General features: G+C 45.1%; 1 protein-coding gene and 1 long non-coding RNA gene across 2 annotated transcripts; both read right to left on the bottom strand.

Annotated features, from left to right (window-relative positions):
- Positions 1-11,460: 11,460 nt before the first annotated feature.
- On the bottom strand, positions 11,461-13,589 carry LOC113631055 (uncharacterized). The gene is made up of 2 exons (XR_003437169.1): positions 12,322-13,589; positions 11,461-11,809 (listed from the first exon to the last, which is right to left on the bottom strand). It is a non-coding gene; the product is annotated as an uncharacterized LOC113631055 (long non-coding RNA).
- A 4,725-nt stretch (positions 13,590-18,314) lies between these two features.
- PIM1 (Pim-1 proto-oncogene, serine/threonine kinase) lies at positions 18,315-23,691 on the bottom strand. Its single transcript, XM_027127109.1, has 6 exons — positions 23,161-23,691; positions 22,946-23,052; positions 22,793-22,843; positions 22,333-22,699; positions 20,608-20,784; positions 18,315-19,849 (listed from the first exon to the last, which is right to left on the bottom strand). Exons 1-6 carry the CDS (start codon positions 23,240-23,242, stop codon positions 19,692-19,694), a joined length of 942 nt encoding a protein of 313 aa, XP_026982910.1. The 5' UTR covers positions 23,243-23,691; the 3' UTR covers positions 18,315-19,691.
- Between the last annotated feature and the right edge of the window lie 3,473 nt (positions 23,692-27,164).

Below are 27,164 nucleotides of genomic sequence, written 5' to 3'. Positions count from 1 at the left end.
AAAAAAAAAAAAAAAAAAGACATAGAGCGGTTGAATGGACTAAAAGAAAAAGACCCATATATATGCTGCCTACAAGAGACTCACTTCAGATCTAATGACACACAAAGACTAAAAGTGAGAGTATGAAAAAAGGTATTCCATGCAAAAAGAAATGAAGAGAAAGCTGCAGTAGCGATACTTATATCAGACAAAATAGACTTTAGAACAAAGACCGTAGCAAGAGACAGAGAAAGACATTACATAATGATAAAGAGATCAATCCAACAAGAAGATATAACAATTATAAATATACATGAACCCAACATAGGAGCCCCTAAATACATAAAGCAAATATTAACAAAAATAAAGGGAGAGGGATTCCTTGGTGATGCAGTGGTTAAGGATCCACCTGCCAATGCAGGGGACAGGGGTTCAAGCCCTGGTCCAGGAAGATCCCACATGCTGCGGAGCAACTAACCTCGTGCACCACAACTACTGAGCCTGTGCTCTTGAGCCTGTGTGCCACAACTACTGAAGCCTGTGCACCTAGAGCTCCGCAACAAGGGAAGCCACTGCAGTGAGAAGACTGCGCACCACAACGAAGAGTAGCCCCCGCTTGCTGCAACTAGAGAAAGACCGCACATAGCAATGAAGACCCAATGCAGCTAAAAATAAATAAATAAAAAGGGAGAAATTGACAGTAACACAATAATTGTAGGGGACTTTAGCAGCCCACTTACGTCAATAGATATATCATCTATACAAAAAATCAATAAGGAAACACAGGCCTTAACTGACACATTAGATTAGATGGACTTTATATATATATATATATATATATATATGTGTGTATATATATATATAGAGAGAGAGAGAGAAAGAGAGAGAGCATTCCATCCAAAAGCAGCAGAATACACATTCTTTTCCAGTGCATATGGAACATTCTCCAGGATAAAACACATACTGGGCCATGAAACAAGTCTCAATAAATGTATAAAGATTGAACTCATATCAAGCATCTTTTCCGACCACAGAGGTATGAGACTAGAAATCAACTACAAGAAAAGAATTGTGAAAAACACAAATGTGGAGGCTAACAATATGCTACTAAACAACCAATGGGTGACTGAAGAAATCAAAGAGGACATCAAAAAATACCTGAAGACAAATGAAAATGGAAACACAATGATCCAAAATCTATGGGATACAGCAAAAGCAGTTCTAAGAAGGAAGTTTATAGTGATACAAGCCCACCTCAGGAAACAAGAAAAATCTCAAAACAAACAAACAAAGCAATCTAACTTCACACCTAAAGGAACTAGAAAAAGAGGAGCAAACAAAACACAAAGTTAGTAGACGGAAAGGAATAATAATGATGAGAGCAGGCCAAAAGTCTGCCATAAGGCCCTGCCTCGGTGGATTTCTCTCTTCTAGAGGTCCTCAAAATATCAAGATTCCTGCACCTGCCAGAAGAGTCTTTCCCATTCACTTAATAAGCCTGCTCAGAACCCAAGAGTCTCCAATTTCTGGGGGGACCAGGCAGAGAGAAAACAAAAATATCTCCATTCTACCTACAGGTGTAGTTTACCAAATTGCTGTAAGTCATAACTAACTTGAGGAAAAGGCTTCCCTATATCTGGAAAACACAGATCAAAACCAGTAATATTCCAGACAAAAACCATAAAAATTATAACCCTATTCACCAGTTCACTCAGTAACCAATCCTTTTGTTAACTTTTTATGAAGCCATCAGGTCTTCCATTAGGATTCTTTAATTTCTTACCCAATCCAGCCAAATGATCTAAAATTTATCAGAGACCTGTACTGGTCAAAAGGTCTTTCCTACGAATCTTCTTAAAGATGAAGCACTTTTCAAATGAAAACTACAATGAGGCACCAACTCACACCCGTCAGAATGGCCATCATTAAAAACACTACAAATAACAAATGCCGGAGAGGATGTGGAGAAAAGGGAATCATCCTATCCTGTTGGTGGGAATGTAAATTGATACAGCCACTATGGAAAACAGTATGGAGGTTCCTCAGAAAACTAAAAATATAGTTACCATATGAATCAGGCAATCCCATTCCTGTGCATATAGCCAGACAAAACTCTAATCCAAAAAGATACACGCACCCCTATGTTCACAGCAGCACTATCCACAGTAGCCAAAACACGGAAACAACCAAATGTCCATCGACAGATGAACAAGTAAAGAAGATGTGGTACATATATACAATGGAATACTACTCAGCCATAAAAAAAAACAAAATAATGCCATTTACAGCAACATGGATGCAACTAGAGATTATCATATTAAGTGAAGTGAGTCAGAAAGAGAAAGACAAATACCATATATCACTTATACATGGAATCTAAAATATGACACAAATGAACCTATCTACAAAGTGGAAACAGACTCACGGACATAGAGAACAGACTGGTGGTTGCCAAGGGGGAGGGGATTGGGGAAGGGATGGAATGGGAGGTTGGGGTTAGCAGATGTAAGCTTTTATATATAGAATGAATAAACAACAAGGTCCTACTGTAGAGCACAGAGAACTATATTCAATATCCTATGATAAACCATAATGGAAAAGAATATTTAAAAAAAAAAGAATGTAGGGACTTCCCTGGCGGTCCAGTGGTTAAGACTCCACACTTCCACTGCAGGGGGCACAGGTTCAATCCCTGGCTGGGGAGCTAAGATCCCACATGCCGCAGCATGGCCAAAAAAAAAAAGGTATATATATGTATAACTGAATCACTTTGCTGAACAGTAGAAATTAACACAACATTGTAAATCAACTATACTTCAAAGAAAAAAATTAAATTAAAAAAAGATGAAGCACTTTGCAACAGCATCATAGTACAATAACTGTCTATAAATGACAAAAGACTTAAAAAGGCACAGTTCAACAGCTGATTACCATGTAATCAATGAAAAAACTTGGTTACAATAACTAGAATTATGACTGATTATAATCTTAACCTTTAAAAACCTTAATCTCTAGCAAAAACCAAGAAGCAAATAATTGTGAACTCTGTCATATCAGCATTTCCTGACTGGAAAACTTATGCTTTAGTTTTCCTCTTGTAAGAAGGCAAAGACCCGACAGCAATTAACGTTCCAATATTTTATCCTATTTGAAATGACCCAGAGATTTCAGTTTTCCTGTTAGAGTTTAAAAAGGCCTTTTTTTTTTTTTCTTCACTCTTAGACATCACAAATGATTAGATTAAAGTTCCTGAGAGCCCAGGTAGGTCATTTACATCTCAAAGGCACAGGAAGAGAAATATCCATTCCTTCTAGAAAGCTAACTTTCTCTAATGGCATATGCAAAAACCAGTTTTAGAACAGCAAAAGATTCCCATTTTGGCCATTTTCAGGGATTTTTTTTTTTTCAGTTTCTAAATAGCCAATTCAGTTTAAACAAATAACAGTCATAGACAATAATACATATTCACTCACATTCACATGCCTCACTTTCAGAGGAACATGAATCAGCACTCAAGTCAACCTTCGCCTCAGCTGTTAGCTCAGCACCTGTGGTCTTTCTTAACACAAAAAGCAATGGCCAGCCCACAGCTGCGGCCACTGCCTTATTGTCTAACTTCTTTTTCCCCACTGTAATGGCAGCCAATGTCTCCACAACAGCCTTAGGGGTGTCTATGAGTTCTTTGTGCTCTCTTGGGGGCCCCCATTCATCAAGGACAGCCACCCCAGAAGTTCCCCTGCAACTTTGGGGATCACTCCTGCAACTTTCAGCCCCACATGTTAGTGGACAGCCCCCGCAAATTTCCATTCCCCATCCTTATGTCCCAACATCTCGTGCTCACAGGAGTTTCCTTGGTCTCCTGGCTGCTCCACCAATTGCTGGGCTGCACCCCACAGATCCGCAAAGCCTGTACTTGCCCAGATTCAAGACTGAAGAAAGAGCCCAGAGTCAGCGACAGAGCCATCAATGGTTTAATGCAGGGGTCCCTAGCCCCTGGGCTGCGGACCAGTACGGTCTGCGGCCTGTTAGGAACCGGGCTGCACAGCAGGACGTGAGCGTCAGGCGAGGGAGCGCAGCTTCATCTGCGGCTCCGCATCGCTCCCCGTGGCTGGCATTACCGCCTGAACCCTCCCCACACCCACCCAGAACGTGGAAAAATTGTCTTCCACGAAACCGGTCCCTGGTGCCAAAAAGGTTGGGGACCGCTGGTTTAGTGGATGGGGGAGCTTACACATCTGAAGCAAGGTCCTGGAGCAACTCCCCGCCATGTGCAGCAGACGGTGAGGGGGCAGGACATGGCGGCAGTCTTTGCTCCCCTGGAGAGGGGGAGGTTACCAGGTGTAGGGGAAATTGACATCATGTTGGCTCATCAGTTACCAGGGAAACTCTCAGAGGAGCACGCCCCTCACCGCCCCTTTGACAAGCTATCATGGTGGAGATGTTCTGATCTAAAGGTTAGAACAATCACTAGCTGGGGTAGGGGCAAGTATATAGGAAGGTCAGTCATGTGAGTAGGGTGTAATATATATATATATGTGTGTATATATATATATATATATATATATGTATATATCTCAAATGGAATATTACTTAGCCATAAAAAGAGAATTATTGTCATTTGCAACAACATGGATGAATCTAGAGGGTATCATACTAAGTGAAATAAGTCAGAGTAAAACAAACACTATTGATACTTGATCTCACTTATATGTGGATTCTAAAAAAACAAAACAAACCCTAAGATGCAGAGAACAAACGGGTGGTTGTCAGAAAGTAGAGAGGTAGAGATGTGGGTGAAATAGGTGGAGATTAAGAGGTATAAATCTCCAGTTATATAATTACTAAGTCATGGGGATATAATATACAACATAGGGAATGTGGTCAGTAATATTGTAATAACTTTAGGGGCAGATGGTAACTAGACTAATTGTGGTGATCATTTCATAATGTATGCAAACGTCAAATCATTATGTAGTACACCTGAAACTATCATAATATTGTATGTCAACTATATTTCAATCAAAAAAAGAAAAAGAAAAAGAAAGCTATTAGAGCTAGTTACTCCTACCTCCTCCTACGAGTCCTAGTGCAGATAAGTAACGCAGATGTCCATTAGCACACCTGAAATCCCACACCAATGTGGCTTTCCACGGGCAGGGTGAGAAAACCAGAGGCCCACAATTAACTTCTTATAAGCGAATATCTATGTCCCTTTTTAAAGTGTAATTTTCCTAATATCATAATAAAATCCCCCCCCAAAAAAAGAACATTAATTACAATATGGGATAATAAGGAGTTCAGAGATATCACAGAGGGGTGGCTCAACTATGCAGGTGACTAATGGATAAGAAAAGACTTCTTGGGACTTCCCTGGTGAAGACTCTGTACTTCCACTTCAGAGGGCACAGGTTTGATCCCTGGTCAGGGAACTAAGATCCAGCATGACTCGCAGTGCTGCCAAAAAAAAAGGACTTCACACAAGTTAGGCTTTGAACAATAAAGATGATTTGCCATGCTGATAGTTTGGAGGGGGCGGTGAGGGAAGCAAGGGTGGGCAGAAGGCATCCCAAGACAAGGAGGTGGGGGACACAATGGTGTGTCCGAGGAGGTGGGAGCTCAGCTGGATTGCCACAGCCCTGGTGGGCAGCAGCCAGAAAGGAGGCTGCAGAGTGAGCGGCAGTCATGTCTTGAAGAGGCCACCATACTGTGCCCAGGAGTTTGCACTTTGCTCTGGGGATGTGTTTTTCAAAATGAGGGTTGTAATTCATTCAAGTACGGTGAAGTGAATGTAGTAGGACAAGACCAGTATTTTTAAAAATAAAAAGGAAATTAAATGTAGAATAAAATAGAGAAAAATGATACTCTCTGTATTAAGAGCAAGTACCAGGAATTTCCTGGCAACCCAGGGGTTATGTCTCTGCGCTCTCACTGCCGAGGGCCCTGGTTCAATCCCTGGTCAGGGAACTAAGATCTTGCAAGCCGCGCAGCGGGGCCAAAAAAAAAAAAAGTAAGCACCATTTTGTGAAGATGGTGTTTGAGTTTTATATATTATGGCAGATACTACAAGTTTTCCATCAATCCATGCTCTTCTTCATTTTAATATTCAGATCCCCAAGTGTTGGCACGTGGCCACCCAGCAGGAGTCTACATTGTCCAGCCTCTTTTGCCGTCAGATGTGGCCATGTGCCTAAGTGCTGGCCAGTGCAGTGTGAGCAGCCATGGTGTGTGCCACTTCTGGGTCCTGCTCCTGAAGGAATGGTATGCAGTCCTTTGTGTCTTTCCCTTTTCCACTGGCTGGGATACAGACTTGATGGTAGGAACTAGAACAGTCACTTTGGGCCCAGAGCTGAAAGCTGTGGTTTGAGTGTTAAAGCCTTGAAAAGCAGACTATAAAAGAGAAGTCAAGTTATGTAAAAGATAATTTCTATCTTAGTTAAGGGACACTTAGGTTTCTGTTACAGTATCTCAAACCAATCCCTAATACACAGATGTATGTGTATGTGTGTATGTACATATGTGTTCATATATGGATATATGTTCACACACACACACATCAGGCCACATATAAATTATATAAGGATTGTGGTTTAAAAAAATAGAGAAACTGCCTGCCCTTAAAATATATTTGAAGCAAGTGAGCAATTTGATCAGATTTGTGTTCCCAAGCTGAAAGGAATCTTATGGATCACTTCGGCCAGTTAGTCCTTCTTCTTATGGATGGGAAACTGAGGTCCATACAGGTTAGGTAACTGACTCAGGGTCCTAAGCAGCAAGAGCTGGTCCTTGACCCCTGACCTCTGATTCAGGACTGGGCCCTTTCTGCGTCGCCAGGTGACAAAGATTTATCTTGCTCTCTCTTTCAATCCTCAAACGCTGTTCTGTGTCATATTGTTCCCCTAGATTTCTAATTAATTCGATTCAATTCAGCAAATATTTATTGTAAACCTAGTGCATACTAAGTTGCAAAGACATAGGAAGGACCTTCATAAAAAGTTCCTTAACTGGTATCATAAATAGATACATAAATAGATCTGCGTTTAGGCACGGATCAGTATCTGTACATACATTTCCTAACTCTGGGCCCTGAGATGGCATAGAAGCAGTGACACCCCAGGAGCAACTGAGCACATCTAGAACCCAGATTTGGTTTTTAAATACCATTCTTCCATAAAAGGAACCAAGGTTCCTTAGAGAAGTGGTTGATTCTGGGCTGGGGAGGCAAAACACAAGACGAGCATAGGGCATCTTGTTGTGACAGGAAGTAGGAGAGTGCTCAGAGAAAGTTGGGAGCTCTTCGAAAGGACACAGGAACCAACCTGAAAGCGCTTCCAATGGCCAAAGCTGGAATAGTTTGTGCAAGACAATAAGTAACCATAGTTTTGGATTTTCTAACCCATAGAATAAAATAAATAACCATGACTCCATACTGATATAAATAACTCATTGCATAAAAAAAGACTTCTTTAGGGCTTCCCTGGTGGTGCAGTGGTTAAGTATCCTCCTGCCAATGTAGGGGACGTGGGTTTGATCCCTGGTCTGGGAAGATCCCACATGCTGCGAAGCAACTAAGCCCATGCGCCACAACTACTGAGCCTGTGCTCTAGAGCCCGCAAACCACAACCACTGAGCCCCCAAGCCACAACTACTAAAGCCCACATGCCTAGAGCCCGTGCTCTGCAACAAGAGAAGCCACTGCAATGAGAAGACCGTGCACTACAACAAAGAGTAGCCCCCGCTCACTGCAACTAGAGAAAAGCCCACACACAGCAACGAAGATCCAATGCAGCCAAAAATAAATAAATAAAATTAATTAATTAATTTTTTTTAAAAAAGCCTTCCTTAACTGAGTATCTAGATGACTAGAAATTTGAAGATGTCAAAACTGAGTGGCAGTTGAGTAGGCTTGAATAATTACATTTTGTGGTAACTGAAACTAAAACCCACTTGGAGTGGACAGACAGAAGGTTAAAGACTTAGTTCTCGTCTTGTCTCTGCCACTCAACATCTATAAAATGAGGATAAGACCATCTACCTTGCTGACCTCATGATTCTCCAAAGAAATAAAGTATATGAAAGAAAAGTTAAATGCAAAAATAAATAAATAAACAAATGAAAACAAAAACTCCTTAATCACCAAGGACTTCAACCATCCATATCATGATAAAATTAATCTTTATTATCTGTGGATTCTGTATTTGTCAATTTACCTTCTCGCTAAAACTTATTTGTGATCCACAAATCAATATTCACAGTGTTTTCATGGTAATTTTAGATGTATGCAAATTGTCAAAAAATTTGTCACCCACCATGCATGACTTGCCCAACACTGCCAGCTAAGGTGGGGTAAGGTGATACTGCCTTCATGTTTCAGCTATCATACTGTAAACAAGTGTCCTTTTGTGGTAAATTTAGTGCCATGCTTTTGGCATTTTTGTGCTTATTGTTGGTGACTCTGCTGTTTAAAACTGCCCCCATGTGCTAGATAAGCTTCCCTCAGGCATGAATTATAGGACTGTTGGCCATGAGTTTAATGTGAATGGATCAATAATATATATTAAATAACACGAAGCACACCTGAAATGTTTGTGCCCAAAGGCTCACAGGAACCTAACCCTGTATTTCCCCTAAGAGTAGTGATTCACTATTCACTAATTCAGTGTTTGCAGCAACTTTATAGAACACAGCTACTGTGAATGACAAAAACTGACAATATTTAGTAGCACCTTCTATGTACCTGGCCCACCCTATACTTTCTTTTTTTTTTTAATTAATTAATTTATTTTTTGGCTGTGTTGGTTTGTCGTTGCTGCGTGCGGGCTTTCTCTAGTTGCGGCGAGCGGGGCTACTCTTCATTGCAGTGCGCAGTCTTCTCATTGTCGTGGCTTCTCTTGTTGTGGAGCACGGGCTCTAGGCACGCGGGCTTCAGTAGTTGTGGCACATGGGCTCAGTATTGTGGCTCGCGGGCTCTAGAGTGCAGGCTCAGTAGTTGTGGCACACGGGCTTAGTTGCTCCGTGGCATGTGGGATCTTCCCGGACCAGGGATCGAACCCATGTCTCCTGCATTGGCAGGCGGATTCTTAGCCACTGCGCCACCAGGGAAGTCCCGCCACCCTATACTTTCTTTGACATAATCTCAAATATTCCTGACAGCATCCTAGAAAAAAGGTTTTTGTTTTAGGCTTCTGCCCGTCATCCAAGTGCTGAAGTTGGCTGGCTCTTCTGTTATTTTCTTACCCCTGACAGATGTCTAATTAGCTGGGTACTTTGTAGTCACATTTTTTTTTTCAAGTAGGCCAGTAATCTTTCTTGATTACTATATTCAGTCCTTGCCAATTTGAGAGAGAAAATATTTACTGAGGTGACAAACACTTGAATTTATTTTTTCAAAAATTTCCTGCAACTTCTTATTAAGAAAGACTTCAAACTGAAAGAAAGGTTGAAAAAAATAGTAAAACGAATACCCATAAACCTTTTGAAGACTTGTTAAATGGGAAAGTGATCAGTTTCATGTAGAGTTAGAGAGTGGAACTAGGACCAAGGAAGGAAAGGTAGCATAAGACAAACTTCAGCTTGAAACAAGGAAGAATTTTCTCTCTTGCAGGGAGGATGGACTCAGCTAAGGTAGAATGAATGCCTACAGACAGGGATATGGTGGAGCTGATCGCTGTACTGGGTAGGAGGGAGGTCTAGACAACAGGTCAAGCTGTCTATGAGTCCACAATCCACTGCTTTTTCTGAGTTCTAGGATTGCCACAGTATTGTTTTCATAGTGGTTGTATAGTATTTCGGCCACCTCATGTGTTAACTCAGCATTTGAGGGCAGATCTGAGAGACCAACCTCCATTTGTAATGTGGTTTCTCTGAAAAGATGTGTTGAATTTCAAACAAGTGATAAACTTTTGAAACATGACCCTATGGAAGCTGGAGAATTGTTGTTCTTCTTTTGACTTGTCCTTAAACTCCTTGAAGCATCCCAGCTGCCCTTCTAACGCTACTGTTCTGGGATTTGGGGACTCTTGTGTTTGCCTTATTAAATTATAATTTCCTAAACTTCAGATTCCAACATGGATTTGACCAGACAGGAAGGAAGAAGACCTGAGATCTGGCCCTGCTGAGTCAGATTCTCCTGGCTCAGCTCCATGATTTTGTCTGAAGTATATGCCTAGGGTGGCAGATAATCTTGCCCCACTAAGAACCTGCCATGACATCTTCAGCCAACATTCTCTTCTCTTCATTCTCTCCTTATGTGGCTATTTGTATCTGTACAACGTAGACAACATATTTTTGGTGTGTATTTTATTGTGTAACCACAATATATTTTGACATTTTATTATGTATCTTCTTGTCTGTTCTCCAGTTGTTCTGTGTGCCTTACTCTCACCTTTTCATAAGATTGTAAACTTTGACCTTACATCTGCCCCTAATATATTCATCTTTTAGGGTCTCTGTAAAACCAAGGGCAGCAGCAGTGTGGTGTGTAAGGTGGGACCATAAATTTGGAGTCAGATAAACTTAGGATTCTACTCTGCCATTTACAGTCAGCCCTCCGTATCCACGGGTTTCACATCCGAGGATTCAACCAAATGCAGATAGAAAATATTCGGGAAGAAAATAAATTCCATAAAATTCCAAAAAGCAAAACTTGAATTTGCTGCACCGGTAACTATTTATATAGCATTTACATTGTATTTACAACTATTTACATAGCATTTGCATCATATTAAGTGTTAAAAGTAATCTAGAGATGATTTAAAGTATATGGGAGGATATGTGTAGGTTACATGCAAATACCATGCTGTTTTCTATAAGGGACTTGAGCCTCTGACTATACTAGCCATGTGACCTGGGTAAATTATTTAACTTCTAAGTCTTGGTTTTCCTATCTCTAAAAGAGAAATGATTACGCACTTGTAAAGTGTCTGTCACATGCTAGGCACCCAATAAATGGTCATGCTCAAAAATGACATGCTGTATGACACCATTTAAATGAAATTCTAGAACAGGCAAAACTAATCTATAGTGACAGAAACTAGATCAGTGGTTGCCTAGGGCTAGTGGGGGTGGGTTGGGTAATCAAGGAAAAAGGCCAAGGGAACTTTTGTGGGGGTGGAAATATTCTATGTTGATTGTGGTAGTGTTTATATGGGCATGTACGTTTGTCAAAACACATGGAACAGTACACTTAAAATAGGTGCGAGTTAGTGTATGTAAATGATCCCTCGATAAAGTTGGTTTCAAAAAGAATGTTCATTCCCTTCCTCTCTCCATCAATGAAAATGTGTTAGATTAAGGCATACATTCCAGGGCCAAATATACATTTTATCTTTTATTTTAGATTATTCATATTACCATATAATTTCCCCCATGAATCGGTATAAGTAAATGAGACTCGGCTTGATGTCAAATTTCACTTTTTAACTGATTTGTATTATAAAATTGGAGAGATGTGTCATGAGGGGCGTGAGAGGGCAGACACTGGTCTCCAAGATACAATGAAATATATTTAAAGACACCATACATTTACAAAAAATCACTCACTTAAGGGGAAAATATTTTTCTGGTGAAATAGTAAAAGCTTGCCATAAAATAAAATGATAGTGATGAGGGCTTGGATGAATGGAGTGGCCTGAGGGAGCTCTTTACTTTTGCTTACTCTGCATGTATCCCCTCCCCACAACCACACGACCCTTTTCCCATAATAGCTCCTCCTTCCATCCAAAGGGGAAGGGTGCATACCAGATGTCTCTTAAGGAATTTCCTTGGAATCTGCTCCCAAAACTCTTTTGCTTCTTTTTCACCGGGCAGAACTTTGTCATGTGTCCACAGCTAGCTGCAAGGGAATCTGAGGGAGTTAGTCTTTATTCTTAAGAAAGGCCATATGACTAGCTAAAAAATCAGAGGTTCTATGACCAAGGAAAGAAAAGAATAATAGATGTTGACATAAGCAACAATTCATCTTTGCCCAAAGCCATATCAGGTAACAGAATATTTCATATATAATGGCAGAAAATTACAAACTACCAAAATTAATAATGTACACCCATACTGTAGCCGTATCAAAATGATTATGTTTGTCCATAGTTCTTGAAATGGAAGCATTTCGATAGTACATTGTTAAGTGAGGGAAAAACAGGTTACCAAAAACATGAGCTCTGTTCTATAAAATTATATATAGATAATATGTGTGTACATATAAATATATACATATTTAAATATAAATATGGATGTATTTCTCTCTGGAGTGGTAGAATTACATCATATAGCTTTAATTCACTTCATACCATTATTTTTACTAAAAAGCTTGTATCATTTTTATAAGCAAAAAAAATTCTTTTCACTTACAAAATATGTGGGCATCTGTGTCTCCAAGGAACTTCATGAGCAGAGCTGAGAGGTGAGCAGTGGCAGGGTGGAATTCAGGGGTTGGGAAGGTCTCCATCATTTTCCTGCAGGCACTCAAGTGATATTCAGTTCCTGGGTTCCTGGGAGCCCCTGGGCAGTGGTATCTAGGAGGCTATTGATCCCCAGGCCTGAACTCAGGAGAGAGGTCTATGCAGGAGTTGTGGCAATCACCATGAAGAAGACGGTCCGTGAAGCCAGGGGAGGAAGCACAATACAGCGGCGACCATGCTGGGCGTTTTCCCTTGGCCTCCAGAGCTATTCCCCACCCTTCTCCAGCTTGCTCTGTGCCTGGAAAGGCTGACCTATGTGGACTGCCTCACACCAGACTCCCTGCCTTCTGGCTTTCAGCTGGGTTCAGTCCATGGGAGGCCCTGGTAGGAGATCAGAGGATGGGAAGAGAGAAGCACGGGTATTTCTGTCTCACTCCCTCCATGCAGGGTTAGCACAGGGTGACTGCTTCTCTCGAATGAAGGTTACAGCTCACATCAGGCAGGGTTCCTCCTCCAGCCCTCAGGCCTGAGCGAGGAAGTGCTCCCACTGCTGCTAGCCCCAGGGTACAGCACTGCCCCATGTGGTTTCCCAGCACCTGCCCCACACCTTTGTAAATAGTTCTTTTTCACACTCTTCCCTGCATTACCCAATCTGAGTGTGCCATCTGTTTCCTGCCAGGATCCTGGCCAACACAGAGGGCTTGGGGGTGAGGAAGGGAAAGAACACCCAAGTTTAAAGGGCAAGGAGAGGGAGAGGAAATGGGGCCTAATCGACAGAGGAGTGAAAGGCAAACCAGGAGTTATGAAACCAGTGGGCGGCCAACAGTTTTATGAAGATTGCAAGGTTAAATAAGGATGAGATCTCAAAGGTATATTGGGATTGGCCATCTGGAGGAGGAGCTGGGAAGAGGAAGAAAGAGAATTGGGTGGGTGGTTCTGGGAGGAGGGATCTGAGTTGAAGATCGAGAAGAAGGTAAGAGGTGAAGAGAGGTGAGAGAAGGGAGTGGGGCAGAGGAGAGAACCAGGGCAAAGGTAGGAAAAGAGGCAGCAGGCCATGGGGTGAAGAAATGTGACTCTTTAGTCCAGGTGGGGAAGCAGGTAGTACCTCCAAGAATGAGTGTGGGGACTTCCCTGGTGGCGCAGTGGATAAGAATCCGCCTGCCAATGCAGGGGACACGGGTTCGAGCCCTGGTCCGGCAAGATCCCACATGCCGTGGAGCAACTAAGCCCGTGAGCCACAACTACTGAGCCTGAGCTCTAGAGCCCGTGAGCCACAACTACTGAAGCCCACGCGCCGCATCTACTGAAGCCTGCGTGCCTAGAGCCTGTGCTCCGCAACAAGAGAAGCCACAGCAGTGAGAAGCCCATGCACTGCAATGAAGAGTAGGCCCCACTCGCTGTAACTAGAGAAAGCCCGCGTGCAGCAGGGAAGACCCAGCACAGCCAAAAATAAAAAAATAAGAAAATAAAAAAATTTTAATTAAAATAAAGAATGAGTGTGTATGTACCGAGGCACAACACATACTTACACATATACAACACCCACACCTGCACGCGCTATACTCTACATTCACATGAACACACACACACGCAAATACGTATACACCACCATGCTTCACCACGCACACCAAAGATACACATAGTTGCACACATACACACACCTCACCATATCATCATCCCTGCACCATTCACAACAGTCACAGCTGTAACTGCCAGATCCATAGATCCCACTGGACCCCAGGCAACGTCGGATCTTTGCTTTGCTGTGACATTTGTCTATTTGCTGGCATCACGTTAAACCCCGAGAAAAGCCTGATTCTGCCCACTCACGCATGAAAAAGGAGTTCTCAGCGTTTACAGCGTGGTGCCCGGTGCACCGTAGATGCTGCGTGGATAAATCTGGAATGGCTCCACAGTCCCTGGCTCTTACCCTGGGGTATGGGGCAAGGGCTATGCCTGGCTGTATGTGCTGACCTCCTAAGTAACTTACTCAGGGGGACCCTAAAGACTAGCCTCCAACGACCACAACCCAAATGCCTGTCCATACGATGGAATATTCTAGAGTGAAAATGAAACACGTGCTAAAACATGCATGAATCTTTACAACATAATGTTGAGTAAAAAGAGCAAGTTGCAGATCACTACATACCTGCCTGATAATCTTTTTATAAAGTTCAAGAACCACGGAAACGAAACACTACATAATTTAGGAACACATGGCTATGAAATAAAAACTTTTTTTAAGAAGTGTAAAAGAATGCTAAGCACAACATTCAGGACAGCAGGTTATGTCTGCGAGAGGCAAGGAATGGACTAAGAAAGGATCATATAGGTAGATGGCTGTTATTGCTGATGTCTGCTTCTTGAATGGGATTCACCACCCAGTATAATATAACAGCAGGCCAGGCTCGAACCAAGGATGAGACTATATCATGAACCAAGGATTATGATTAACCCAGTTCTGTACATCAGATGTCTTGTTACAGTAAATAAAAATAAAGACTGTCCTCTCAGCTTGACCCTAGTTCTGCTTATTTTTGCACTTCCTCCCACAGCGATGCTGAGGGGTCACTGCAACCTTGCTCTTGGCAATCGGAGTTACTAGTGCAAGGCTGGGCAGGAAATGAACTGGGGATGAGGCCATATCTGCTTTAACACTGTTCTCGATGGGTCCTTTGTGGTAAGGGTTTCCAAGAACCAGCAGAGCAGTTGAAGGAGCTGAGTAACATTTACAAGAAATGTGTGCCTGCCCCACCCCCTAACCACCCCGCCCCATCCCCTCTCTCCTCCCTTTACCGCCTCCAACTCTTCCTCCCCACCGAGGCCCAAGTGAAGGGTAGCTCACAAGAGCCAGTAATGAATATTTCCATGGAACAGAACTGTTTACCTGACTCTCTGGAGTCTGGGGAAGAACTGCCCTGACGTCCACCCAGATTCTGGGCCCTGAAGGAAACTTGAGATGACTAATCTACACAAACATTTATTAAGTAGCAGTATAGCAGAGTGGTAGTCAGCATGGACCACCTGGGTCCAAATTCTAACCTGGCCACTTCTTAGGTATGTGACTTTTGACATAGTACTTACTGCTCTGCACCTCAGTTTTCCCCACCTGCAAAATGGGGATAAATAATAGTATCTCCCTCATGGAGAGTTGTTGTAAGACTAAGACATGCAAAGCATGCAGAACAGTGCTGGGCACATGGTAGGTACTGAATGAGTGTTAGCTATTATCGCCAAGTGTTATAAAAGATGCAGATGAATCAATGAGACCATGCTCTAGTGCAGGAATTTGCAAACTTTTTTCTGTAAAGGGCCAGATAGTAAATATTTTTGGCTTTGCTGGCCATAAGGTCTTTGTCACAACTACTCAACTCTGCCATTGCAGTACGAAAGCAGTCATAAACAATTCGTAAACAGATGCGCTTTATTTATTAATGCTGACAATTAAATTTCACACAATCTTTACCTCTTATGAAATATTATTCCTCACTCAGTCTGTTTTCAACCATTTAAAATGTTAGACCAAGTCTTAGCTTACAGGCCGTGCAAAACCAGGTAGTGTGCCAGACTCGGTCAGCAGATTGTGGTTTGCCCCTCCCTGGTCTAATGGGGGGAAAAACATTAGCCCCTCTGGATTTCTTTGCTTTACCTGTATGTTCTGTGCCTCACTTCACAGGTGAACAAACTGACGTTCCCTCTTCAAAGTCCAGTTGAAATGCTGCCTCCTCTTTGAAGCCTTCCCAGATCACCTCAGCCAAGGGCAGTAATAACTCCATCTGCTGCCTCCTTTGTGATAAGCACACATTTATTCATTACTTTTAAAATTTTATCATGAAATATTTAAGACAAACCAAAAGCTATAAAGTATAATGCAGACACTCCCCTGGCTGTCCAGTGGTTAAGACTCCACGCTTCCACTGCAGGGGGCACGAGTTCGATCCCTGGTGGGGGAACTAAGATCCCACATGCAGCGAGGCGTGGACCAAAATAAAAAAAAAAGTATAATGCAAAAACCTTAGTCCTCACCATCTGGTTTATGAAATAAAGCATTGCCCAAACAGTTGAAGGCCCCTATGCAGATACCCCTCCCTAAATCACAACCTCCCTTCCTCTTCCCCAGAGGAAACAGTCACCATCCTGACTCTGGGAATTTATTGCCGTGTATTTCTTAGTACTTTTACTGCATATAGAAGCATCCCTAAGCAGGAGGTAATATTTGTTTGCATGTATGTACAGCCATTATTTAACTGGATTTTCTTAATAATCCATTCAACGAATATCTCTATTTAGAGATTCGTCTCAGAGGGTGTTATAAGGCCCAAAGGATCCAGTTAAGTAATGGTGGTAAAATGCAAGGCTGATTCCCAAGTCATGCTCTTAACCATTGCTCCCCTCTATATTCCTGTGGCCACACAGTCATGTTTGTTATCTGACCCCCTTTCCACACTGGATTTTAAACTGCCCAATAGAAGAGACTGTGACCTTTCACCCCTCCTATACAACCCCTAATATCTGGCACCCAGTATCTTGGCACTTACTATCTTGCACTCTTCTTCAAAGAGACACCATCTTCTATCATCCCTAGCAGTCTCAATAGAGGATGGGGAAACTGCCAGAAACTCACTTCAAGGGAAAGAAGAGTGGGGCTTTGATAGATTTCAACACATTTAGAGCAACTTTTAAGCCAACTGTCAACTTTACTGTAAAGGATGAGGCATGCAATCCTCATACTCCAAGAGATTGGGAAGAGCAAGGAGGATAGAGAAAAGGGGAACTGAGAAAATCAGCCCCCCAGAACCGAGAAATTCTTCCTTCCTCTCCTACCGCCACATGGGAGCCGAGCTAGGGTTTGGGATCTAGTCCAAGCTTAAGGAGTGAGGAGTGACAATGAGTGAGCGGTATTGTGGCCTGGACCCTCAAACAACCTGACAAGACAGCATCTGGGCCAGTGTCCAAAGGGTGTGTGCAGGCACTGAGGGGAGGGAGCAAGATGATGAGGAAGGAAGAATGTTGTAGGCTGCTATTGATGCTTCTAAAGAAACCAGAAACGAATATTTACGAATACTTGACACGCACATTGACAGTGGTACTCACTCCACTGTTCTTTCAGGACGTAGTCAGGCCACGTGCACTAAGTGGATTCATGGGTTCTACCATCTAGTTTAAACTGAACTCTCACAAAATGAACAAGAGGCTTAAACAGATCCCTGCAAAGAAACCACGGACTAAAAATGCTAATTATCCCAGCACAAGCAGTAAGAAAATGGCCGGGCTAACATTTCACCTACTCCCAGTATAAGCTTTTTGTCGAGCACATTGGAGAGGAAAACTGCTGGAGAGGAAAACTGCGTAGGTCAAAACAACGAATGCATTTCCACACGTCTATTATCAATGACTAAACTCCACACTAAAGATGAAGGGAAATTTACACAGGTATATAGTTTCCCAGTAAACACTTATTAAGGGTACGTGCTCAAAATGTTTTACTAGTGGGAGAGACAATTGAAAAAATCCTCAACTGGTAGTTTAGCAAAATTTTGGTATCTTCTAGGTCAGCCTTGTCCAGTGGAACTTTCTGCAATGATGGAAATGCTCTATTGTTCCACAGCTACTAGTCACCAGTGGCCATTTCATGAAATCTGACTAGCACTGGGAAATAGCCACATATGCCATATTAGCCCAGCTCTACTAGAATTTGCATTGGGAATAGAGGTTGGGATTGCATTGGGCCCCTCCAGCCAAATCTTGTCCACACAAGATTGGTTCATCTACCCTTTGGCCATACATTCATTTCAGAAAGGTGACTATCCCAGAAGTCCTACTGAAGGGAACCAGATTCAGGCTGAAAATTCCTTTTCCTCCCAGGATAGATTTTGGCATTTACCAAGCGTTCAATTAACGCGCATTAGCATGCCTCTGCATGGACAACACATAAGCCACAAATTAAGACAAAAGGTATTTTATTCAAAAAACGCCAAGTATAAAAAAAAAAAATAAGATCTCTTTTATTCCCCTGTACAGTATTTCACTCAGATAAAACCAGCAGGCTACATGCTGCTCAAAACACAGCCCCAGAGAGGATCCGGAAGGCACACCATCCAGAACTGCTTTTCATAAATCTATGCTATATACACAAGTCAGCAATGCCCCTCCCCCATCACCCACAGACCCCATGCCCACTCGGGTAAGCAGGCGAGGGGGCCCGCAGCAGTCAGGGAGCTGCAGCAGCTGTCCCGCCTGAGTCCCGTCACCCTATGAACAAACAGAGCAAGCGTTGCAGCCTTCCCCAAAAGGTCCCCAAGTCAGAGGAGGAAAGGAGAAAAGAAAACTATGGCGGCAGCTGTGGAAGCTTGGAGCAGGAAGGGAACCAAATAAATAAATAAATAAATAACATTGACCTCCAGGTTAGAATGCGCGTCTTTCCAAGAAAAAAAAACCCAAAACAAAACAAAAAAAAAAAACAGGTAAAATAATTTAAAGGCAAAATTAAAAAAGAATTAGATCAACTACAACCCTTTTGTACACTACCATGCCAACTGTACACACATTTACAGTTTTTCTGTTGATTTGCATTGTTTGTGCATTTTTGTGTGTGTGTGTGTGTGTGTGTGTGTGAGGTCTTGGCTTAGAAACAGTTAAGTAAAAACCAAAAAGGAAGACCAGTTCACTTGGGAGTTTTACTAAAGGAGGTGGAAAAAGGGCAGGTGGCTCAGCATTTGGCCCTGTAGCCTCTTCCATGGCACCTTTCATATGAAGGATGGGGGGAAGGGGTGGGGGAGAAAGAGAGGGAACCAAACCCAGGCAGATTTTTGGAGAAGCAGCAGGTAAAAGAGGCAAGTTCAAGTATTTCTCCCAGCACAGCCGGAGTCCCCACAGAAGGCACTCAGAAGAGTCGGAAGAGGTGACAGGGACTTAAAATGGTGCTAGTCCTATCCCACCCCAACCCGATTTCCCCCTACCCGACCCATCACGGCATTCAGCAGAACTCTTGATGAAGGGAACAGTTCCATGGCTGGATTCTGATCCACTCCCACCCCACCCGCCACCCCTGGGATTTTGCAAAGTCCAGCAATGCTGGACACCGATGAGAAGGAGAGCTTCTATGGGAGGAGTTGAAGCCTAGGACGGCTGGAGTGGAGTTTCTTCCTCCCTTTGGGAGGCAGCCTCCAGGGCCTGGGGTCTGGAATGAGTTGTAAATGTTGTTCCTGTATCAAGCACTGTCCTGCTCGGAGAGAAGTGTCACTGGTACTTGGGAAGCTGGAAACAGACACTTCCCCTCCCTTGAGCATCTGACAGAGAGGGGAGAACCTGCCCGAGAAGCTATTTGCTGGGCCCTGGCAACAGGCTGTGGAGATGGATCTCAGCAGTTTCCTGGGGCAGGAGGACATCTTGCATCCATGGATGGTTCTGGATTTCTTCAAAGGATGGCCGATCTGATGGTCTCAGGGCCAAGCACCATCTAATGAGATGTTGACACTCTAGAGAAAGCAAGATAGAGGTTATGAATGACTCAACTTGTTTTTGCAGTTCAAAGGTCTTCCCACTTTGCTTCCCAGGGGCCCACAAGTCAGGGATCCAACAGAGAGCCTGCCCTTTCTAGAATGCTTATTCTTCAATGAGAAGGTATTAACTAACACCTAGATGCTCCAGTATGCTTTCAGCTAAAAAACAGCTCCTCTCTTAAACCTGTAGTTTTCAAACTTCAATAGCTAGGGCCTTTCCCACGACGCCCACTCAACAGAAATAGGAAAGATGATGACAAGAGATTTTGATGAGACATCACTAAGCACGATGAGGTGATTCAATTCACCTACCGACTTACAAATATGAACACCACCCACGATGAGGTCACTGGAACCACAGTATTTAAGAGAGCCTGCCTTAAGGGAGAAGGCTCAAAGAGCCCTCAATTTTTCACTCCCTGGCAAAACAGCCAGGAGTTGAGGGATCAGGATCCTTTGGTACTTAAAAAAAAACCTTTCAGTGAAACTAAATGGTCTTTTCTTAATATTCTCACACACGCTCTTCCTCTGACTCCCCACCAAGGCACCCTCAAATGCAAACCACTTGATTCCTGCAGACCAGCTCTCAAGTGTGAATCATTTGCCTAGAATTCTAAGGCAAGGGCCATGGTATCTCCTGGAGACTGAAGCTCTCCAAACTCAAAGACCATCCCTGAGGACTAACAGCCTCGTGATTCCTGCCTCTCCTCAATAAAGGGCTTCGCAGAAATTACCTGAAGAGACCCTCTGCCTGAAGAAAACTTGGCCCCTGATGATCTCCTCATCGTGCTCAAAGGGAATATCTCCACAGACCATATCGTACAGCAGGATCCCCAGAGACCAGACGGCTGCCGACCTGCCATGGTAGCGATGGTAGCGGATCCACTCTGGAGGACTATACACTCGGGTCCCTGCAAGCCAGGGGAATAGGAAGGAAAACATACTTTTAGCAAAAATAAAACACAAAGCAACTGAGAGGTATTGCTGAGTAACTCTTAAAAAAAAAAAAAAGCACCACCCTACTTCTCTCAGCAGCTGGGTGAACTCCATTCCCCCCGCCAGGGCTAAAAGGAGTGGATGAGAAGCTTATGGCAGCTCTCCAACCCAAAGCATTACCCACTTCTCTACCAGCTCAGACCATAAACAGCTCCAAGAAACAAACAGGGCTGGCCGCAGACCCAAAGCCTGAGGGCTGTATGTGGTAGGACCACCCTCAATGGGAGGAGGGGATGAACATCTGCAAAATCAAGGGAGGTATCCCACAGACTATCCTTAAACTGCATTAAATGTCCTTGCCCAGGAGCTGGGTGAGAGTCTCATTTCAGATATGACCCAGGCAAGGACACTTGTACAGTATCCTAAGTCAGGGTGCCCTTTGAAAGGCCTTCCTCCCCACCCTCTGGATGTAGGGGTAGACACCCACACCCCTTCCTCCCCACACTGGAAAGGTAGAGAGGCAGGGCTGGCTTCAGACCACGTGATTCCTGTTTACAAACTTTGAGTTGTAAAAAAAAAAAAAAAAAAAAGTGGGGCCATCCCGCTGGTGCTCACCAGGGGGCAGCAAAGACTGGAAGGAAAAAACATGGGAGGACCCGGCCAGCCATTAACTGTTAAATACAAAAAAATGCAGCCCAACCCAGCGTCCTCCAAGGGCAAATAAACACAAACCACAAGCCCCAGTCACAAGTTTTGAAAGGCTGTCGTTCGTTAGGTTAAGCCGCTCAGATGATGACCCACCCTCCCGTGCTTTGATCTCAAGCTCTCCCTTCTTTTCTGAAAGAACCCTCTCCAAGCCCCTCCCTAGGATAGGTTTTCATCCTCTCTGCGGAGACACCCAACTAATTTTCAAACCAGCAAGAGATCTTATTTCACAACATTCATTCCCGACTCCCTCACCCCACAACACCAAAAAAAAAAACAAAAAAACCCAACAACAACAATGAATTATTTAGCGAAACTACTGTTTCTATTCCTTATTCGTCCCTAAATCAAAGGGGAGAAGAAAACCTGCAGCTCTAAAAACTACCTTACCGAAAACTAACTCCCTTATAAAACAAAACAAAAATGACAAAACCGGCGTCAATTTTCATCTCTCCCGCTCTCTCCTCCCCCTTCCCCCCTCCCATCCTTTTACTGGCGGGGAAACTGGGTCAGACTTCAGAAATCTGGGCTACGGCCGGTTGCCCGCAACCTCTTATTCATCGGGAAAGCTTGGAACCCACTGAATTCCACTTAAAAAATAAAATCATGCCAGAAACATTACAGGTTCAGCTGGCTTGAAATCCCCGGCTTTCCTACGCTGGGAAGCTCTCCTTCGCCCCACCCCTGCTAGCATAGAGCCAGGCGGCCCGATGACCTTTACAAAGGGCCGGAGAGGAAAGCCTACCCAGGCCTCCAGGCCAGGCCGAGTCACCTGGGCAGTTCCCTCCCGGGCAGCTCCGCCCCCAGGCCTGGCTCACCATCGAAGTCCGTGTAGACGGTGTCCTTGAGCAGCGCCCCCGACCCGAAGTCGATGAGCTTGAGCTCGCCGCGACTGAGGTCGATAAGGATGTTCTCGTCCTTGATGTCGCGGTGAAGCACCCCGCAGTTGTGGCAGTGCCGCACGGCCTCCAGCACCTGCCAGAAGAAGCTGCGAGCCAGCTCCTCCTGCAGGGCCCCCCTTTCCGTGATAAAGTCGAAGAGGTCTTGCACCGGCTCGGGCCTCTCCAGGATCAGGACGAAACTGTCGGGCCTCTCGAACCAGTCCAGGAGCCTAATGACGCCGGAGAAGCCCGAGCTCACCTTCTTCAGCAGAACCACTTCCATGGGCACTCGGGTGCCATTAGGCTGCAGAGGGGTGAGGGGGCTGCGTTAGGGCGGGAGTCGGAGGGTGCCCCTCACCCCACCCATCCTGGGGGTCGCCCCCTCCAGGGTACTCACCAGCTCTCCCCAGTCTGAAATGCGGTCCTTCTCCACGTGCTTGATGGCCACCTGGAAAGCCCCCCAGAGAGCGTTAGGTTCCCTCGCCCGGGCCAAACACACCCGTGCGCCCCCCGTCCGGCGCGCCCTCCCCGCGGCGGGCCGCCCACTCACCGGCAAGTTGTCGGCGACACGGATGCCTGAGTAGACCGAGCCGAAGCCGCCGCTGCCCAGGAGCGGGCCCACCTGGTACTGTGACTCCAGGGGCTCCTTCTCCTTGCCTAGGAAAGAGCGAGTCACAGGGGACTCAGTGCCGGCCCGCGAGCCCCCAGCTCCTACCCTGGAGGTCCAGCCGCCACTCCATCCTCGGGTTGGGGGGGGGCGCTCACCGGGCGCCAGCTTGGTGGCGTGCAGGTCGTTGCAGGGCGCGGCGCGCAGGTGGGCAAGAGAGTTGATTTTGGACAAGAGCATCCCAACCTCCAGGATGTCGGCGTAGGGACGGTGTCTGGAGGAGCTGCAGCAAGAGCTGGGGTTGTGCCGGTGGCTGTGCCTACGGCTGGGGCTGAGGCTGCGGGTGGCGTTGCGGCTGCGGCTGACGCGGAAGGCCGAGGGCGAGTCGGAGGACGACTGGGGGCGCTGCCGGGGGCTGGCGGCTGACGGACACGCCGGCGGGGTCAGGCAGCACTGAGGGCGGAGGGGTGGGCGGCTCGTGGGGCTTGTGCCGCAGCGCCGCGGCACAGGGAGCTTGTAGCTGCTGCTGCTGCTGCTGCTGCCGGTCCCGCCGCCGCCGCCACCGCCGCTGCCGCCAAGTCCTCTCGGGCCTCCTCCGCCACCGCGGCCGCTGCAGCAGACACCCGGCTCGCCCTGCCGCCAGGAGTAAAGGGGCGGAGCGCGCCGGCGGGTGGGGGGCGCGCGGGCGGGCGGGGATGGGGCGGGGCCTCTCCGGGAGGCTTAGGCGGGGAGCTGGGCTGCTGGACCGGAGGAGGGAGGAGAGGGGGTGGGGAAGCGGCGGGACAGGGCGACTCCCCTCCACCCCCGCCCCTCGCGCTCAGTCGCCGCGCCCCGGCCCCGCCCCCGCCGCCGCATCTCCAGCCAACCAGAAGCCGATTGATCTGCATAACACGGCGCGCAACGCCCACGCCCCCGCCCAGCTCTTGCGGTCAGAATGGTCTCTACGCCGCCACGACGTGGCGGGAAGGAAAAGGCGCCAAAATGGAGGGGGAGGGGCGCGGGGCGTGCGGGTAGGCGGGAGCTGGGTGTCGAGCCGCTAGGGAGGAAGGATGGGGAGGGGCGTATCGATTCAAACCCAAACAATAACAAAGCCATCAAAGGCCGCCCGAGGCCGGCTCTGTAGCTCTCCATTTCTCGGGGTTTTTGGGTCAAGGGCTCGAGCTGGAGCATAACAAGTTGCGCAGAGACGACGGGCGTTGGTGTCTCAGGCCGGGCGGCCGGCGCGCCGGGGTGTGAGGGACTGTGTGTGTGGGGATGCCGACGAGGGTGGTCTTTATGTGTGACTCAGACGCAAGACCTCCAAGTCGGCTTGGGCGGGTTGACCACGCGCTGTGGGCTCGGGTTGGATCTCCCGGGGGTTGTGTGTTGGGAGCGCGTAGGGGGCGAAAGATCTGCAAGATATGAGTCACGGCGGCTTCACGGAGGGAGTGGAGGTGTCACAGGCCTGGAATAAAACGGGGAGAGCTCCGCTCACTCGGGGGAGGGGTCCAGATCGCGGTTGTCACAGCCGGTGAAAAGATCAGCCCCCAGATTCCCTAGCAGATTTTTATTTTTAAAATTCTGAAAGGTTCCAGTGAATCCTGATGCCTAAGAAGTGATGTGTGTCAGAGTGCCCTATAAAGAGGAAATCACGAAGCAAATGTTAGTATTGTGATGCCAGATGCTGTCTCAGCCCCTTCTGTGAGGGCGGGAGAGAGAAGAAAATTCCTCATCGAAAGCGAGGGTGGGAGGGCGCGCTTGATTTAATCAGAGTTTTCACGTTGTATTCACCTTTTCATCAGCCTGTTATTACCAGTCAGGCAATACTAGCAATTATTGGCTGACCCCGAGTCTTGACTCAAAGGAAATCCGCCCCCCTGCCCCCCTTGGAAATAACATGGAAACTGACCAATTCGACTTTCATCCTTTGTCCTTTTAAACTTCTTGTAGAGTTGATAACGACGTGTGAAATGAGTAAATTAAAATTCTATGTAATCCATAAATTGAATTGTCAGGGCCTAAGTAATTGAAAGCTAACTACATCCTATTTTAATTTTTTTCAAGTTCCTGCCACTTAAAGGAAGAATGAGGAGATCCAAGGATCTGAATAGCTGCAGTCATTAATGAATTTAAATGTTTCATTAAAAGTTTTCTACAGCACTTGTTATATAAAAATGCCCAGATATTTCACAACTTAATTTATCTCATGAAATATTACATATTTTCTTTTTGTTTGTGTACTGTGGCCTAATTCATTCATTTTTGATGACTAGGAGAAAACCCAAGGGAACAAAAATTATTCCTTCTTTTACAGATAGGAAAATGAAACATAAATAGGATGATACAGGGTCATACGACAGCTAAGAGAGGAAGAGATGAAATGACCCAAATTCAACTCCTGAGTATTCAAAGCTTTCCTCTTATTGGGGTCTAAAACTGTCCTTAGCACTGAGTAAGACATCAAGTATCAATGTACGTGACCCCCACCTCGGTCCCCTCTACCACTCCTTTCCTTTCATAAGCCCTACTGGACTGTTCTCACTTGTTCCCACTCACCTAGCACTTTCCACACTTTCTGCCTTTGTAGAGGCAGTCAACCTGTTCTGAGAATATCATCTCCTCTTCACTTTTATTTAGTCTTTCCAGACTTCAGGACACAATTGTAGTTCCACCCCAGATTGCTAAAGAAACACCAAGCATTCTTTCACTGTCTATTCCACTTATCTGACAATCATGTGTTTCTTTTTTTTGGTTTTTAAAAAAAATCTATTAACTTTTCAGTTATTTATATCTTGTCTTCCCATTCCTTGAATGAATACTTTATCCAACATTTGTTAATGAAGGGGAAGATCAAAATGGGTCTCAATGAAAAGGTCATGATTAAAGTCAATTTATACCAAATTTAAGTGAATTAAGTGGGCTTAGGCAAAATAAAATAAAGGTTAAGAACAACATTTAACCTGAGTTAGCCTGCTTTCAGACCTGGGATCTGGCACCTACTAGTTATGTGACATTCGTCAAGTTACTTAACCTTTCTAAGCTTTAGACTTTGAATGGAGATAATAATAGCGCCTACATCATAGGGCTGTTGTAAGGTGCAAATAAAATTCTGCACATAGGGCTTCCCTGGTGGCGCAGTGGTTGAGATTCCGCCTGCCAGTGCAGGGGACATGAGTTCAAGCCCTGGTCCAGGAAGATCCCACATTTCGCGGAGCAACTAAGCCCGTGTGCCACAACTACTGAACCCCACGCCTAGAGCCCATGCTCCACAACAAGAGAAGCCACCTCAATGAGAAGCCCGCGCACTGCAACGAAGAGCAGCCGCCGCTCGCCGCAAGTAGAGAAAGCCTGCGCGCACAGCAACGAACACCCAACGCAGCCAAAAATAAATAAATAAATTTATATTAAAAAAAAAATTCTGCACATAAAGCATGTAGACTAACAGAGTAAACTAATAAATATTAGCTATGACGGCAATGATGCTGATTGTGATTATGACAATCATGATGAAAAGGAAGAATTTTGGAATGGTCTTGCACCTTGGAGGTTTCAAAGATAAAATGCTAGCTAGTTTGATTTTAATCATCTTGGGAGAGAATGTGATTCAAAATAGTTCTATAGGGACTTCCCTGGTGGCACAGTGGTTAAGAATCCACCTGCCAATGCAGGGGACACGCGCGTTCGATCCCTAGCTCTGGAAGTTCCCACATGCTGCGGAGCAACTAAGCCCATGCACCACAACTATTGAGCCTGTGCTCTAGAGCCCTCGATCCACAACTTCTGAGCTCGCGTGGTGCAGCTACTGAAATCCACGCGCCTGAGCCCGTGATCCGCAACAAGAGAAGCCACCCCAATCAATGAGAAGCCCACGTACCGCAACGAAGAGTAGCCCCTGCTCACTGCAACTAGAGAAAGCCCGCATGCAGCAACGAAGACCCAACGCAGCCAAAAAAAAAAAAAAAAAAGTTGTCTACATTAAATCAAGTTCAATCCTTTTCACTTTCTCTAGATCTTTGTAGGGCTAAATACTTAATTAGTTTTAGCTGAGGTAATTAACATTTAATATGGTGGGTTCTTCACAGCTGGAAGTTACAAAACATGGACCTTGCTTGGCAAAGAGCTTTTATTTACTTAAAACTGCTTTTAAAGATAATTATTAAACATTCAAGTATGTTTTGAGTTA

The sequence above is a fragment of the Aethalodelphis obliquidens genome, unplaced genomic scaffold (genome assembly GCF_003676395.1).
Source record: "Aethalodelphis obliquidens isolate GAN/ISIS:26980383/991018 unplaced genomic scaffold, ASM367639v1 scaffold31, whole genome shotgun sequence".
Classification (NCBI taxonomy): Eukaryota; Metazoa; Chordata; class Mammalia; order Artiodactyla; family Delphinidae; genus Aethalodelphis; species Aethalodelphis obliquidens.
This window is presented reverse-complemented; position numbering and strand designations above follow the sequence as displayed.